This window comes from Colias philodice, chromosome 28, assembly GCF_061535455.1.
Source record: "Colias philodice isolate Cphi_HAF_F1 chromosome 28, ilColPhil1 Martin Lab GWU primary, whole genome shotgun sequence".
Taxonomy (NCBI): domain Eukaryota; kingdom Metazoa; phylum Arthropoda; class Insecta; order Lepidoptera; family Pieridae; genus Colias; species Colias philodice.
In genome coordinates this window covers 2,762,786-2,779,866 of record NC_143113.1, presented here as the reverse complement: position 1 = coordinate 2,779,866, position 17,081 = coordinate 2,762,786, and the positions used below count along the sequence as shown (strand labels likewise).

General features: G+C 35.0%; 2 protein-coding genes across 3 annotated transcripts in view; one reads left to right on the top strand and one right to left on the bottom strand.

The window, feature by feature from the left end:
- Rbcn-3B (WD repeat-containing protein Rbcn-3B) overlaps nt 1-17,081 on the bottom strand; it is a 128,084-nt gene that overhangs the window by 69,157 nt on the left and 41,846 nt on the right. The gene's annotated exons all lie outside the window — the stretch shown is intronic.
- LOC149476243 (uncharacterized) lies at nt 11,043-14,802 on the top strand. Its single transcript, XM_089712370.1, has 2 exons — nt 11,043-11,121; nt 14,064-14,802. The coding sequence occupies exons 1-2, from the start codon at nt 11,110-11,112 to the stop codon at nt 14,523-14,525; spliced, it is 474 nt and encodes a 157-aa protein (XP_089568496.1). The 5' UTR covers nt 11,043-11,109; the 3' UTR covers nt 14,526-14,802.

Sequence of the window (17,081 nt, the reverse complement as noted above, 5' to 3'; positions counted from 1 at the left end):
TTACACGTTTAAGAATAATCTGAATTTAATAAATATTTGCTTGAGCTAAAATAATAAAGCCCCAAGCGGAACAAACCGGAGCACGCGCAGATATTACTTTACAATACTTTTTACGCTCACATACCCCGTGTTATAAGGACAAGTATCTCATAATGCGACAATGTATGTCCATTATTTATTACTTAAAGTATTAAAAAAACTGTACTCACGTTTGGTAACTACATGAGCTATACAACCATATTAAGAACATCATGAAGGAATTTTAATATAAGTAGCTAATCAATTATCGTTTAACTTACAAGATTAATACAATAATAATCCATACTAATATTATAAATGCGAAAGTAACTCTGTCTGTCTGTCTGTTACTCAATCACGCCTAAACTACTGAACGAATTTTCATGAAATTTGGTATGGAGATATTTTGATACCCGAGAAAGGACATAGGCTACTTTTTATCCCGGGAAAATGACGTAATCCCGGAAATCCCACGGGAACGGGAACTATGCAGGTTTTTCTTTGAAAAGGCGGGCGAAGCCGCGGGCGGAAAGCTAGTAAAATAATATATGTATTTCACGCTGTTTTAATACCACAGGAAGTCAGTTGACACGGTTTTCTCGATCGATGATAATGAATTCTTTCAGACTGACCGGTTGTCTCAGTTGGTAGCGACCCTGCCTTTGAAGCTAGAGGTCGTAGGTTCGATTCCCACCCAGGGCAAACATTTGTGCTCTGTGTCTGGGTGTTAGTTATCTATATAAGTATATATTTAAAATATAATATGTATGTTTATCAGCCATTTGGTTTCCATAAGACAAGCGAAAAGATTAGATCGTGCCGTGTTTCACACACGGCACGATCTAATCCCATGTCCAATGTCCTGAGATATTTAAAAATGTTTTATTTTTAAAAAGACACGTCAGAATATAGACAACTGATAGACATACTTAAACTTGTTTCTAGGTAGATACATATCCGTATAAATGGTTAAAGAAGGTTTAAAGTTAAAATCTGCCTTTGTAATGTCAAATTAAATTACCCTTAAATGGATTTTAGCCATTTAAGGGTATTTAAGTCGGCGATTAACGTCTACTACAAAATGGCACGGAATGGCGATATTTTTATTTCAGTGATTTTGATTGTGGCTAAATTTGTGTAAATAGCGTTCTTTGTTAACTTTATACGAGATTACAGAAGCTACATAAGTACTTGTATTTTAGAAATAAAGCACAAAATAATATAAGGCTTGACATATAGGAGCCTATGTCACATTCAAGTCTCCTAACTATCTCAAGACAGAAAATGGTACCATGAAATCGCTCCATTACGACGTGAAAGAAGGACATACAAACACATTTTCGCATTTATAATATTAGTCGGGATAAGGAGTAAGGATATTAAATAATCATTATTATATGATGGATTCCACACAAAATAACGAACATAGAGCTAAAACAGCGAAAGCGACAAATTCCGCACTTGGCCGACTTGGCAGCATATACCCGTCCGATTAGGGCCCTTCTGGCCTCCTCCACTCAAGCGACAGCTCAAGCCGAGGTTCGTGGTCCCCGTCAAGGGGGGACGCCCTTGTGCATGTCGCTACCAGGGTGAACCTTCAGTTCACCCCCGCGTCCGCGTTAAAATGTAGAAGCCCTTCTGGCTACACACACAAACAAAAAAAACAGGCATCATATAATATTAGGTAATTTTAATATACCCGGTTTCATTCAGCTCATGTTCGTTACTTAACCGAGTCACCCCGATAGTAACGTGCGTTTGGAATAATAAATTATAGTCACTTTTACTTTTACACATAATGTCCATATGGGATGTTTTAAATGCTTCCTCTTAATATTTATTGTCAACTAGCGGTCCGCCCCGGCTTCGCCCGTGGTACATGTTTACGTTTTCTCTACATAAGAACCATCCTCGTACTTCAAGGAATATAATAAAAAAAGAATTATCGAAATCGGTTCAGCCGTTCTCAAGTTATGCGCTTACCAACACATTTTGCGATTCATTTTTATATATAAGAAAGAAGAAGAAGAAGATATGTATTACATTATTACTTATTAAATTTAAATAGGTAGCTTTTGTGTATGGTAATGATCAAATTAGTGAATGCTATTGGTGTCCATAATTATGATACTTGTGGTTTGCCCAGATGTCTTAAAGCAGTATTAATTCCAGGGTGGAAGAATGACAGGGTATATAGATCGTCTAGTGCCTTCCCATTCCCACACTGGAATCAATACTGCTTTAAGACATCATGGTAACCCCCCAGAATGCATAGTCGGGCTATATTTTAGGAATCATCATATTTCTTTATTTATTATTACCTATGTAGCCATTCTCTTTTTTTTAATTGTCGATAGGGAAGAGCTTGACCACAATCTCGCCTGATGTTAAGCTGAGATGTGGTCTAAGATTGTACGCGCTTCCCTAGAAGGTACCTGTTCACTCTACGCTTGATTCTTGAACAAATTGAGGATTATTTCAATGTTCATTTGAAACCAGATATTCAGAAATTGTTAATGTTAAGTATAAGTTCTTAAAATAAACAAAAAAGGTAATAGACCGGGAGATACTGACACAAAATTTCGAGTCATTTGTAACAGGATGGCGGTTCTACAGGGGTCTTAGTACGCAATGACAAAAAGAAAAATGATGGTGTGAACGCTGGTACCGGTGGGTTAGTCGCGTGGGCGTTAGTCGAACTCGTCGGAAAAATAGCGAAAGTCAAACGATTTGTAACACAAAAATTTTAGAATTTACCGATAGCCCATAAAAAAGAAGTAGGCGGTAGTGTCATGCCATACTTTTCCGGTATGACTTACAGCCCGCCATACCGACGCGAATGTGTTGATTTAAAAAAAACAATTATTCAACCATTTGTACCAAGCTAACTTTTGCACAGGTAACCATCGTCGTGCAGCCATTTACGAAAATCGCCATGCCATACTTTTCGGACGATTCCAAATGGTCGCCATACCGCCGAAAATCTGCAAAATTTTTTTATTTCGCCTATCTTTTTGTACCAGTATTGCATTTGGCTTTTTGGAGAGTATTTGATAAAATGTGACCATTATTATATTTGCCATACTTCTAGTAGGGGGAAAAAGTGCTGTCATACTTGAAAAATAAATTTATTATTAATTTATATAAGTGAAGATTTCCAACACCTAGATCTTTGAAATTTTGTATTTATATTCGTTGATCCTCAAACTTAAAGGAAAAATAAGTGCCATACTGTTACAAATCGTTTGACTTTCGCTATTTTCCGACGAGTTCGACTAACGCCCACGCGACTAAGCCGCCGGTACCAGCGTTTACACCATCATTTTTCTTTTTGTCATTGCGTACTAAGAACCCTGTAGAACCGCCATCCTGTTACAAATGACTCGAAATTTTGTGTCAGTATCTCCCGGTCTATAACTTTTGTAAACTAAATTATTTATCACCCTTGTAGCAAAAAACATACAGATAAAAGACTACAGTAGACGGCACAATATGATGTATCGCAACTTTCTTTACTTATATATTATTCTTTGATATAAAAAATTTCTTGAATTTATGATTTTTATCGATTCATTCCGGCAAGAATCGAGACTACAAAAACAACTAATAAGCGAAATATTGTTGTAATTATAGAATCATAACCCAATTGGCTCCACCCGTATAATATAAAAGAACATAAGAAATAATACCATAACCATTGCATTATAAATACGACATTCCGATCTATACTTAACCAAGTTACCTTTAAAGTATATTTAAGGATAATCATAATTTAATTCTTATTACGTAATACATATTTATATTGACCAGTTTTTGTGATAGTACAATAACGAATAATAAAATTGTTTTTAGAGTCTACAAATTGAAATGTATCACAAGCGGATAATACAAATTTATTACGACTTATAACATAAGTTTTATCGTAATTGCAAATATGCCTGGCATAAATTGCTTGCATTTTATATTTAAACTAGCAGACCAGGTAGACAATTTGTACTGCCTAGAGTCTAGACCTTAATCATGTATAATAAGCAAAATGAAAAATATACTTTTCAACCAGAACTCAGAACAACCGAATACACTCAAAGAATTTTATAAAAATTGGTCTAGCCACGGCGATTCAAGTAATAAGGTTAGAATGCAACAGCTCTACAAAAAGGTCTTTATAAATTTAATCATAATATATTTATAATTTGTACATATATTATTAAATACAATTTATTGTACTTTGAATATTTATTTTTTCTACTCTCGCAAATAAAACATTTTCTCAATAATCACTACATGTATCGAACCTGCAGCACCTTTACATCTAACTACTACACACACAGTAACATTACCTATACTATCACGTACACGGCATAGGACATGTCATAATTAAATGATAATAATGAACAATTAACAAATATAATATATTAATAATATGAGAAAGGACGGCGAGCACGGCCGCTAGGTCGGGCCAGGGCGCAAGCGATTCGGAAGCTATACATAGTTATAAAAATATTATAAAGATATTTTGATGTATGTTTGTTACGCTTTAACTTAAGAACTTCTCGATTGATTTAAATAATTATATGATTTTGGGCAAACACATAGGTTACTATTTCTCGATAAAAAAAGCGTTGATGGTGTGAAATAAATAATGCATTTTTGTATTGGTACCAAATAAACGAAATTGAATTTGAACTTGGATTTGTATCTAATAGGAAATGTGATTGATTTTATAAGGCAGTTATAAATACTATATTACATACTAGGTAATCACAATCTATTCTTAAATTCTATTATAATTGTGATAAAATCATTAATGACTAAATCGTCAAAGACCAGTTACCCTAACTGTAACTTAACTCTTCTTTGTAAAATTTACTTTCCAAAGCAGTGGTAAACAATTTTGCATTTTCACGTTTCAAAAGCTCTACTATAGAAAGCTTTTTATAAGTAAATATTCTAATTTAAGTTATAAAACAAACTATAGGGTTGCTTGCCGAATTTCTATGTCATTCCAAATGCAATTAAAAAACAAACTACCTTCATACGCCCTTATTATACATTTTATAAGTGTAAAATTTACATTTATAAAATACGTCAACCACTCGTCCCCTGGCCGCCAAACAAAGGTCGTCAAGAACGAAAACAGCTGATGAAATAAGATCAACATTTGCGCCGGGGCGCGGCACCGGTGATACCGCTGTCACCGACGAAAGGGGCAGCTTGTTTCACTTGACATTCAATTAGCCAAAAAACCTCATTGGAATTTGCACAGAAATGCGTGATATAACTACGATCATAGAGCGCAAAATCCCATGTAGGTGCAGTTCACGGTACCAATGTCAACGAAAGGGGAAGCTTGATTCACTTGACATTCAAGTAGATAAATTTCTTTAAAATGCACATTGGAATTTGCACTTAATTTACAAGGCTTTTCTACGACCTTACGGCGCAACAACCCTTGACTAAAAAGTATTCTTGTAGTACAAAATAAATGTGATATCCTATTAATATTATAAATGTGAAAGCTTGTATGGATGTTTGTTACTCTTTCACGCAAAAACTACTGAACCGATTACAATGAATTTTAGCACACATATAGAGGGTAACTTGCATTAACACATAGGATAGGTTTTATTCCGGAAATCCCACGGGAACGGGAACTATGCGGGTTTATCTTTGAAAATGCGGGCGAAGCCGCGGGCGGAAAGCTAGTATGTATATAAAAAGCTCATCGTAGTTCAATTTCTTTCCATACTTTTTCTACGATCGTAGGGCGCAAAATCCCTTGACTATAAAGTTTACATGTAATTTAACATTACACAAAAAAGCTCAAAGGAATATGCGCTGAATACACAAGTTTTTTCTACAACGATAGGGTGCAAAATCCCATGTATATATTTCACATGACCATTGTCCGTGAACAACGAAAGGGGAAGCTCGTTTCACTTGACATTCAACATCAATCAAAAAATTTCGTTGGAATTTGCACTGAATTAACGTGCTTTTTATACGACGTGAGGTTAAAAAATTTCGGTTTGCTTATCCGTTTCAAAGAAAGCTTATCTCAAAAAACTACGGGTTCAAATTAGAAAAATTCGTTATTTGCTGGATAGTTCTTTTATCGAGGAAGGCTTTAGGCTATACAATAATCACGCTACGACAAATAGGGGTAGAGCATCACTGAAAAATATTGCAAGAATATTCCTTTAAAGATCAGACGAAGTTACGTGGCTTATCTAGTAAAGTACATATATTATGATATACTAGCTGTGCTCCGCGGTTTTACCTGCAGATCCTTTACTGTTGCTCTTAGCGAGATGATATTATATAGCCTATAGGCTATCTAACATCGAAAGAATTTTTTAAATATGACGAGTAGTTCCCGAGATAAGCGCGTTCACACAAACAAACAAACTCTTCAGCTTTATAATCTTAATAATTAATATATATATATAAATCTCGTGTCACAATGTTTGTCCTCAATGGACTCCTAAACCACACCGATTATAATAAAATTCGCACACCATGTCCAGTTCGATCCAACTTGAGAAATAGGATAGTTTTAACATATAGGTACCACGGGCGAAGCCGAGGCGGACCGCTAGTATTAGTATAGATTTACAATTGACACTGGCTTATAATACGTAGATACAAGAAGGTTATTTAAAAAAATAAATTCCTTTCAATGAAAAATAACCTTAATTAAACACGCGCAAAATATGTGCAATTAAATAGGCTTTTACAATGTTTTAACATCTTGTAATTTACGAATAGATGTATATGACGAGAGAAGGGCCCGCCGACATATATGTTTATGAATATTTTAGGTATGCACTTAAAAATTATGTAATTGCTTCTATTTTAATAGGTATAATATACAGTGGTAAAATGCTCTTCACTTAAAAATTCTATAATTAAATATAATATTTTTGAAGCACGTGCGTAGAAACTATTATGGTACTAGCGGTCCGCCCCGGCTTCGCCCGTGGTACCTACATGTATAAACTATCCTATCTCTCAAGTTGGATCGAACTGCACATGGTGTGCGAATTTTATTATAATCAGTTAAGTGGTTTAGGAGTCCATTGAGGACAAACATTGTGACACGAGATTTATATATATTAAGATTAAGATTACCACAAAACAGTTTAAATAATCACACCAAGGATCTGTCACTTTAATAGTTGTCTATGTGAAATACGACAAAACCAGATTAAAGAGAACCGCCGCGCTCAAAGTTAAACCCTGTCTAAAGTTTTTTGTGGTAAGACAGAATATTTTTTTGGCATATGCGTATAACTAGAAACTATTAAGATTCTACATTTTGAAATTTCAAAACACTAGTCTTTCACGCGACCGGGAACTATGCTGGTTTTTCTTTGAAAATGCGGGCGAAGCCGCGGGCCGAAAGCTAGTAATCTATAAGCAATGTAGCTATATCGCTTAGAGCGCACTGTGCGGTCTGCGGTAGCCGCATCGCAGTGCGCATAGAAATGAATATTACGTACATAATTGTGCTTGCGGTCAGCCGGACGGCTACCCGCAATGCGGCTACCCGCATAGTGCGTATACGCTCTTAGGTGTGGCCTATCAACTTGTGATAACAACCAATGCAATGAACTATAAAGTTGATTAATTATGTGTCTATTAGACTGATTGGAGGGAAATAATTTTATGCTATAAATATGAAAAACTATGTACGGAAATGTACAATGTGTATTTATTAATAACTAGCGGTCCGCCCCGGCTTCGCCCGTGGTACATATTTACGTTTTCTCTACATAAAAACCATCCTCGTACTTCAAGGAATATAATAAAAAAGGAGTTATCGAAATCGGTTCAGCCGTTCTCGAGTTATGCGCTTACCAACACATTTTGGGATTCATTTTTATATTATAGACTAGCGGTCCGCCCCGGCTTCGCCCGTGGTACATATTTACGTTTTCTCTACATAAGAACCATCCTCGTACTTCAAGGAATATAATAAAAAAGGAATTATCGAAATCGGTTCAGCCGTTCTCGAGTTATGCGCTTACCAACACATTTTGCGATTCATTTTTATATATAAGAAGATGGTGCATTTAGACCAAACGAGCGAATGCTCATTCTAAACCCAGTATGTCCAATTCTTTTAGTGTAACAGGCGTAGAGCTTTCGTTGTTCTTAGTGCGTTCGAAAAGATTCTATGTAATGTTCTAAGAGCGTATACGCACTATGCGGGTAGCCGCATTGCGGGTAGCCGTCCGGCTGACTGCAAGCACAATTATGTACGTAATATTCATTTCTATGCGCACTGCGATGCGGCTACCGCAGACCGCACAGTGCGCATAGAAATGAATATTACGTACATAATTGTGCTTGCGGTCAGCCGGACGGCTACCCGCAATGCGGCTACCCGCATAGTGCGTATACGCTCTTATACATGAACAGCACTGAATACGAGTTTTCGTTTACACTAAAAAATCACGAAAGAATGCTCTTGCTCTAGCTCTATGTTCGTTTGATGTAAATGCACCGTTATGGAAGTTGTTCTTAATAATGTTTATTGTAGAAAATGAATTGAAAAAGGCCGTAAAATGGTATACAATTATGAATCCATCTTTATTATTTTTTACATTTAATAGAAAATACTGTAAAACGTATTACTTTTAATTCCGTAAACTTATTAATAAATATACAATACTCTCCTTTTAGCTAAAGAAATAATGTTAATTTTAACTTCATTTTCACAGCATTATCAAATATTAGACTAAAAAAACAAAATAAGGAACGATAAACTGAAATAGTAAGGTAGGATGACAAATAAGTGTAGCGTAAACTGAATACCATCGACAAAAGACAACGAACATTTTTTTTTATAATCCTCTTAAGCGAGCTTTTTTAATCCCCTTAAGCGAGCTTTTTTATTACCCTTAAGCGAGCTTTTTAAAACCTCCTAAGCGAGCTTTTTTTGAGCTCCTAAGCGAGCTTTTTTTAATCCTCTTAAGCGAGCTTTATTAATCTTCTTGAGCGAGCTTTTTTAATCCTCTTAAGCGAGCTTTTTTAATCCTCTTAAGCGAGCTTTGTTAATCCTCCTAAGCGAGCTTTTTTAATCTTCCTAAGCGAACTTTTTTTAATCCTCTTAAGCGAGCTTTTTTAATACTCTTAAGCGAGCTTTTTTTAATCCTCTTAAGAGAGCTTTTTTAATCCTCTTAAGCGAGCTTTTTTAATCCTCTTAAGCGAGCTTTTTTAATCATCTTAAGCGAGCTTTTTTAATCCTCCTAAGCGAGCTTTTTTCAATCCTCTTAAGCGAGCTTTTTATCCCCTTAAGCGAGCTTTTTTAATCCTCTTAAGCGAGCTTTTTTAATCCTCTTAAGCGAGCTTTTTTTACATCCTCTTAAGCGAGATTTTTAATCCTCCTAAGCGAGCTTTTTTAATCTTCCTAAGCGAGCTTTTAAATCCTCCTAAGCGATCTTTTTAATCCTCCTAAACGAGCTTTTTTTAATCCTCCTAAGCGAGCTTTTTTAATCCTCTTAAGCGAGCTTTTTTAATCCCCTTAAGCGAGCTTTTTTGATCCTCTTAAGCGAGCTTTTTTTATCCTCCTAAACGAGCTATTTTAATCCTCTTAACCAATTAGCAATTAGCTTTCCGCCCGCGGCTTCGCCCGCATTTTCTATGTGTTAATCCGAGTTACCCTCTATATGTGTGCTAAATTCCATCGTAATCGGTTCAGTAGGTACATATTATTTGAGTGAAAGTGTTAAAAACATACACATACACATCCATCCTCACAAACTTTCGCATTTATTATATTAGTAGGATAGGATTGAATACGCCGCGTCTACAACATTTTAAACCTTTCATTATGCCTATACATTCGTCTCAACGACCATTCGTCCTTCCATCACTTTATCTCCCCATCACCACAAATGTCACATATTGTGATTGTTCTTTTAGTACCAGCTTCCTGCTCCGCCCAATGGATCAGCCTTAAATCATCGTGTAGAGTTAACAACTTTTAGACATGTCGGATGAAATTATTATCATTTATGCAAATGCTTTAATGAAATTCTAGATGCTTTGTGTTAGGTGTACTACATAGTATAAAAACTGTGTACTACAAAGTCGCTTTCGCTGTATTGCCGTACCTATGTATGCTTAAATCTTTAAAACTACACAACGGATTGTAATAAGGATTATTTTTAATAGATAGAGTGGTTCTGTATGTCTTTGTATGCAATAAATGATTTGAATTTGAGTTCTTAATTCCTTAAGGAAATGTTATTACGATTAACGAATTACGATTCAATAACAGTTCCTAAACCTTCCGTTTTTACTATATAATTTGTTAAGTTTTATACAAAGCGAGCGAAACCGCGCGATGATAGCTAGTTAACGATTAAGTTATTTTTCTATAAATAGGCGTAAAAAATCAAATAAATTTATGTTATAAAATGACCCGAAAATCTTCTATTACGTGTAGAAAATAGCGTAGGTATAGGTTTAATTCTCGAGGAGGAACAAATCTGCGACTTTTATATTACCTAAGTAGTTAGTAGAGCAATCAATTTTTAAAAAACTTCAATAATTTAATGTCACCATAAAATAACAAACAACTTCTTACAAATAACCTTCAATTTTTGTAACATATTATAACGGTTGCGTGTACATTAGTACTTACGATTCAATAACATTTCCTTATTAAGTTAATTATTTTAACTAAATTAAATTTATACTATCAAAGCCAAATTTAATAAATTATGCATCGAAAAACATAACTTTCCACCAACATATCATCACAACCTTAAAACCTACACAACTTATGATTTATCAAACCTCATTCCCGCCTAACATTCAAATTAAAAAGAAATCATCTCCAAATTAAAAAGAAAACATCCCCAAATTAAAAACAAACCCAGCATTCCATTTTCAAAATCCGAAAAAGAAAAAAACAAAAGCGCGCGCAAACGTTATCACGCATACGCGCCGTTCTACGCCGCATCAATGATAACGCCAGAACTTTCATGTACTCGCACCCGGCTCGTCAACCATATAAAAGAGCTGGTGTGCTGCGAAACAGTATTCAGTAGCTCTCGAGCAGTCTACAAGAAGTGCACGATGAGATTTCTGGTGAGGCACCATCCATCACAACCTTTATTTATCTGTGGCTTTGACGTTGACAGTTGAAAAGGGCGCGAAACATTTTTCTTGTCAAAGAACACAATAAATAAGGGCTGTCACTTATTAATTATTAATTGCTTTTATATATTACAATCTAATTTAGTCCAATTTGCTTTAATGTTTTAAATTCATAATATATTTTAGCATCTAAACCGTCTCAAATTAGATAAATTAACAAGCTTTGTCACAGAACTAAATTATTCATAGTTAAAGTATATTGTTTTAACTTGCATATATTAGCCATCGTCTTTCTTCATACGCTCCTATTTCTTATTCTCAAAATGACCTCTGGTATATCTAAATCTCAAAGCAATAGACACGTTGGTAAAATTAAAAAAAAAGTGCAAATCATCTTGTTCTAAACGTCGACTCCTTTTCAAATATTGACTGTCTATTCTTTAATAATAATCAAATAAATAACAAAACATAACTATTATTTTCTGACGTTTCGCACACGTTCAAGTGAAAACTTAACTTCTCCAAATATTTCATTATACAAAACTATGCAAATCAACAGTAATTCAAAATATATTTGTCCTTACAACAACACCCTTAGGTACCTTACACCAAAAGACCCAGCATAAAATATACTGATAATTCTTCCCAATAACAAAAAACTCAAGACCTAGGCATAGTAACCATATAAGTACTAATAAGACATTTAATTTCATACCACGTCGATTGAAATCTACCATCAATCACATAAAATCAATTCATATAACAAGGCTATAAGAATTATGAGCGATCAAGTTATTTATGTACGCTGTAAAAATCGTATATAGAATAAATACAATTTGTTGAATACATGACCTAACCCAATATAGTTTTTGTATCAACTGTATATCTAATTAAAGTATATTTCGCGCGTTTATTTAAGATTTTGTCAAAATTAAAAAAAATATCCCGCAATAACGTGATCATTTCTCTTACACATTTTATCAATTCATTAATTATTGTTAGTAGTTCGGTAATTATTGCATATTTTGCAATTGTGTCAATTAATAACAACTGAAAATGTATAGAAAATCAAATTAAATCAATAAATTATATCGTTCAGTGATTATTATCTTCTTATAAGGCAATAAATTGATTACTTACTGTATCATAACATATCAAGCATCTCCTTTTAAGTATGTAAGTCTATAAATAACCGTTATTAAAACAGCCATATTTGCGAAATATTATATTAATAATGTAAATCTAATTATTAATAAACGATAAATACTTTTATAGCGTGGTGACATTGTTGATCTCATTTCTACTAATAAGAAATATGTTAATTGTATCCTTCAATTATTATAAAACCCAACTCAGAAACAGTCATAATATTTATTCAATTAGATTTCCTATAAAAACACATCCAATATTAGTAACAAACAGTTACGAGAAAAGCTTTATTAGGTACCGTTCCCTTTACACCTAAGAACTAAAAATCAAATTATGTTCCTACTGTTGTTTAAAAAATTAACCAAGCTTCATATAATTTTGGAATTAATTTTGCATTGCAAGATAAACCGTATAGGAAATGCAGATTAAGTACCTCAAAACAAAAATATCGTGTCTAAGCTAAATCTCAAATGCATACCTAATTATTATCCAGATCATAATCTCTATACCAAAACTTCACTTCAATCCGATCAGCAATTTCATGAACTTATAAACACTTTTCACACTTAACCTTCCGTGCTTATAACCGTGGTAAGCCACATTCTCAAAACCACCAAAACCCATCAATTTCGTAAACACATAACTGTATGCAATAACTATAACAGTACCAAAGGCCAAGATACATTGGTCATTCGTTACGCGTACGTTCAAGTCAAGGTCGCTATGCGTGCTAAATATATGATCATATGATTCATATCAGTGTCGAAAACCTAGCCAAGTTTCACTTGAAACAATAACTATTTACCAGATCATTGGGCAACATTTTCCTTTACTGACGTCCTTGCCAAAACTGCGTTTACTCAATAATTATCTGTTTTAAATTTTAAATCAGTTACACTATCTGGTATGTGCATTACTGCATTCATATAATTATATATAAAATTTTCTATTCACGCAATACAACGCCCTTCATACGCATCGAATACTGTTTATTTTATAATAACGAATTGGTCATGCGAATTTATTATACTGTTATGATTGTCTGCTTGTATTTGCAATATTACGCAAGCTGTTGTTGGAATTATTAATTATAGCACCGCGTTCAATTTTAACATGTCTTATCGTAGGACAAGAATTGAATAAGCCATATCGCATACCTTCACAGCTCGAAGTATTTATTAGTCTCGAGCTTTAGATTAGTCTCTATTCAATCGCAAAACGTACTCTATAGATTTGTAATCAATGATTAAGCAGTTTGTTCCACACAAAATTCTCTAGACACCCACAAACAAGGCGCCATTATTCGATCCTTAAATATCTCTGTTATTAGTTATTGCTATGCAAATCAATTTGCGCGCCCCAAAAGGAAGTGTACCATTCCATTCTGATTTTGTAATTACGCTGTAACAGGCAAGGTCAGATTCAAGGACGACATATTGTTATATTAATTACATTATTGACGACCACGTACATTCCTCGGTGACAACTTTTTTGTGCGTACAGCTAGCTACCATTGTTCACATCCGCGTTTGTACTATTTGGATTTTTCCTTGCCGTTTCGATTTACATTTATATCCTTTCAAAACAAGATTCCTGTTCATTTTTTATCGCTTTATTGTATAACAATCTGTCACCTTATCATATACCTTACTGCATAAACACTAATCCTATTTGACATATTTCCTAAGTAGCGACATAACATTGAACATTGAGCCAGCGTATCCTTCAGCCAACGTATTTTAAATTCTTTGCACATATTATAACATTATAATTTCCTCTTTCAGTTTGCTTTCGTCGCCCTCCTCGGCTATGCTTCGGCTAGCGCCATCTTAGCCCCATACGTGTACGGCGCGAACGCCGGTGACGTCCAGGCCGCCGCCATCGACGCCACCGTCGCCGCGCGGGACACCGTACGCGCTATCGGTGAAGGCCAAGCGCGTGCCGCTGAAGCCGTGATCCAACACAACACTGAGGCAGTCCGTCAAGTCGCTGAGACCAACCGCAACCTCCACGAGAACGCCTACTGGGGCAGTGTTGCCGCTTCCCAGAACTACGTCGCCGCCGCTCAGTCTCAAGCTGCCGCTATCGATGGAGCCGCTGCCGCTGTCCGTGCCGCTCACGCCGCTGCCCCCATCGTAGCTGCTGCCCCTCTCGCCTACCCCGGTGTCGCTGCTCCCTACTTAGCTTCCCCCTACGCCGCCTACGGCGCGTACGGTGCCTACGGTCTCGGTCTCCGTCACTGGTAAACCACCACCTCGACGCTGGTAACGCCGTACATCAAGTCATCACGCGTTATCGGCACATGTAACAGCTTTAAGGACGTTTCCAACGGTCGGTCTCAAATTACACGGAAAAATGATTTGCTCAACGAACAAAACAAAGGTCTCAATAAATACGTAACTCTCTTTGTAAATAAGTAAATCTAATGCCATCACTGCCAAAGTGTAAATAAACACACAATTTATAAAAAGTTTGATGTTTTTCTTGTGAACCTTTCCATAAATAAAGTAGAATTGGTTTTTATATGAAGCATTTTATTAAATCTCAAACTAAGTTTGCGATTTGTTGACAAGTCTGATATAAATATTTATACACAACGCAGCAAATACTTAATTCAATGAAACTTAATATAAAGTTGATATAATAATTTAATAGTTAAGTTATTCATGCAACTTAGTTTAAAATCACATATTTATGAGGAACAATAAATTGAGTGCTTCGAGATTTATTGAAAACATGGCTGGAAATTACTGCATCATGACTGAAGAATTGCAGTCGATTATGTGCATTGTGCATGTTACTTAATAAATATTTCCTTCTTGCTTTTTTCAATCACATCGCGCTAACATGACATATAATACTTATGCATGTTAAATGTTACTACATGCCATAAGTACAAAACACAATAAAGCCCCTAAAAATATTTTTACTGTGTGACAAACACACCATGGGAAAGAATTCATTCATACATAAATCTATACTAATATTATAAAGCTGAAGATTTTGTTTGTTTGTTTGAACGCGCTAATCTCGGGAACTACTGGTCCGATTTGAAAAATTCTTTCGGTATTTAAATAAAATTATACTGCAACGACATTTTAAGGAGATTAAACCTCTAATTTCATTCACTTAGTTTTTAATAACTCACACGCTTTTCAATCTTCAAGGTTATCCTACTTTCTTTAAAATAAATACCTACAGTATATTTTATTTTACAATATTGCATTGCAAGATAAACCGTATAGGAAATGCAGATTAAGTACCTCAAAACAAAAATATTGTGTCTAAGCTAAATCTCAAATGCATACATTATATATAATAATTTGACGACGCGGTTGGCGCAGTGGTAAAGTAACTACCTACTGAGCCGACGGTCCCGGGTTCGATCCCCGGTCAGGGCAAATATTTGTGTGATGAACTCAATTATTTGTTCTTGGGTCTGGGTGTTATTATCTATATATATGTATTTATTAAATATTATATTTATCGTCGCCTAGTACCCACAACACAAGCCTTAATTGAGCTTATCTACTGTGGGACTAGGTCGATTTGTGTAATAATGTCCTATAATATTTATTTATTTATTTATTTATTTACAGTACTAAAAAAGTTAATACAATAAATTCATGAAATTATTGTATTGTCACCGATCCTTGATAAGTGTACAAAGTCTAAATTAAATTTGTTCATTTAAAGTTGGTTCAAATCGAGTCTAAATTTGTATGTTTCCAACAAACATAACTCTGAAGCAAAAGCATCTTAAAAATGATCAGCTTACGAATCCATACTAACATTATAAATGCTATACTCAATCACGCCTTAACCACAGAACCAATTTGCATGAAATTTGGTATAGAGATATTTTGATACCCGAGAAAGGACATAGGATAGGTTTTATCCCGGAAATCCCACGGGAACGGGAACTATGCGGGTTTTTCTTGGACTGCGCGGGCGATGCCGCGGGTGGAAAGCAAGTACATCACTACATAGTATAAAACAAAGTCGCATTCTCTGTCCCTATTTCCCTATGTCCCTATGTCCCTATGTCCCTTTGTACGCTTAGATCTTTGAAACTACGCAACGGATTTTGATGCGGTTTTCTTTAATAGATAGAGTGATTCAAGAGGAAGGTTTATATGTATAATAACATCCATTAAATAGTGGAGAAGTACTGTTATTTTTGAGGTTTCTAATGTGATGTCGTAAATAATTACATTTCTTCCGCTTACATTGCAAACGCAGGCTGAACCCTACGAGTTTTATCAAAATAATGTACTAAGTATTGTACACATTGAAAAGGTCTACAGAAAAGTCCGCGATGGCATATGTCTATCTCTTATGGATAACCCTCAATAACTTTTTTTGTCATTTACTTTTTACGACAAATAATGGCTAATTTTCGAAGCGATTTTAACCAATACAGCATTAATCCTTAACCAATTAAATACCTTGAATACATTGTTCATTTAATATAGATCTATATGGCCCTTTACACCGTATGATTTAAGTGAATATTTTCGAAGATATTACAGATTTAAAAATTGCGGGGCGTACCGTTTGCGGCGGTACCGGCAGGCCGGGCCGCTATGTTTTTATATACAACGTTAAAAGTTTTTCTGTAGTGTATTTAGTATCAGCATTGCACCCGTGCGAAGCCGGGGCGGGTCGCTAGTATTTCTATAAGTCTAAGATCCGAATTAAGATCGCCCTTCATTCATCTGATAACCAGGTGAGACGTATTTTTATCGATTACAATTTATGAACAAAAATATGCCTATGATAACTTGCCTATCAAAAAGTGC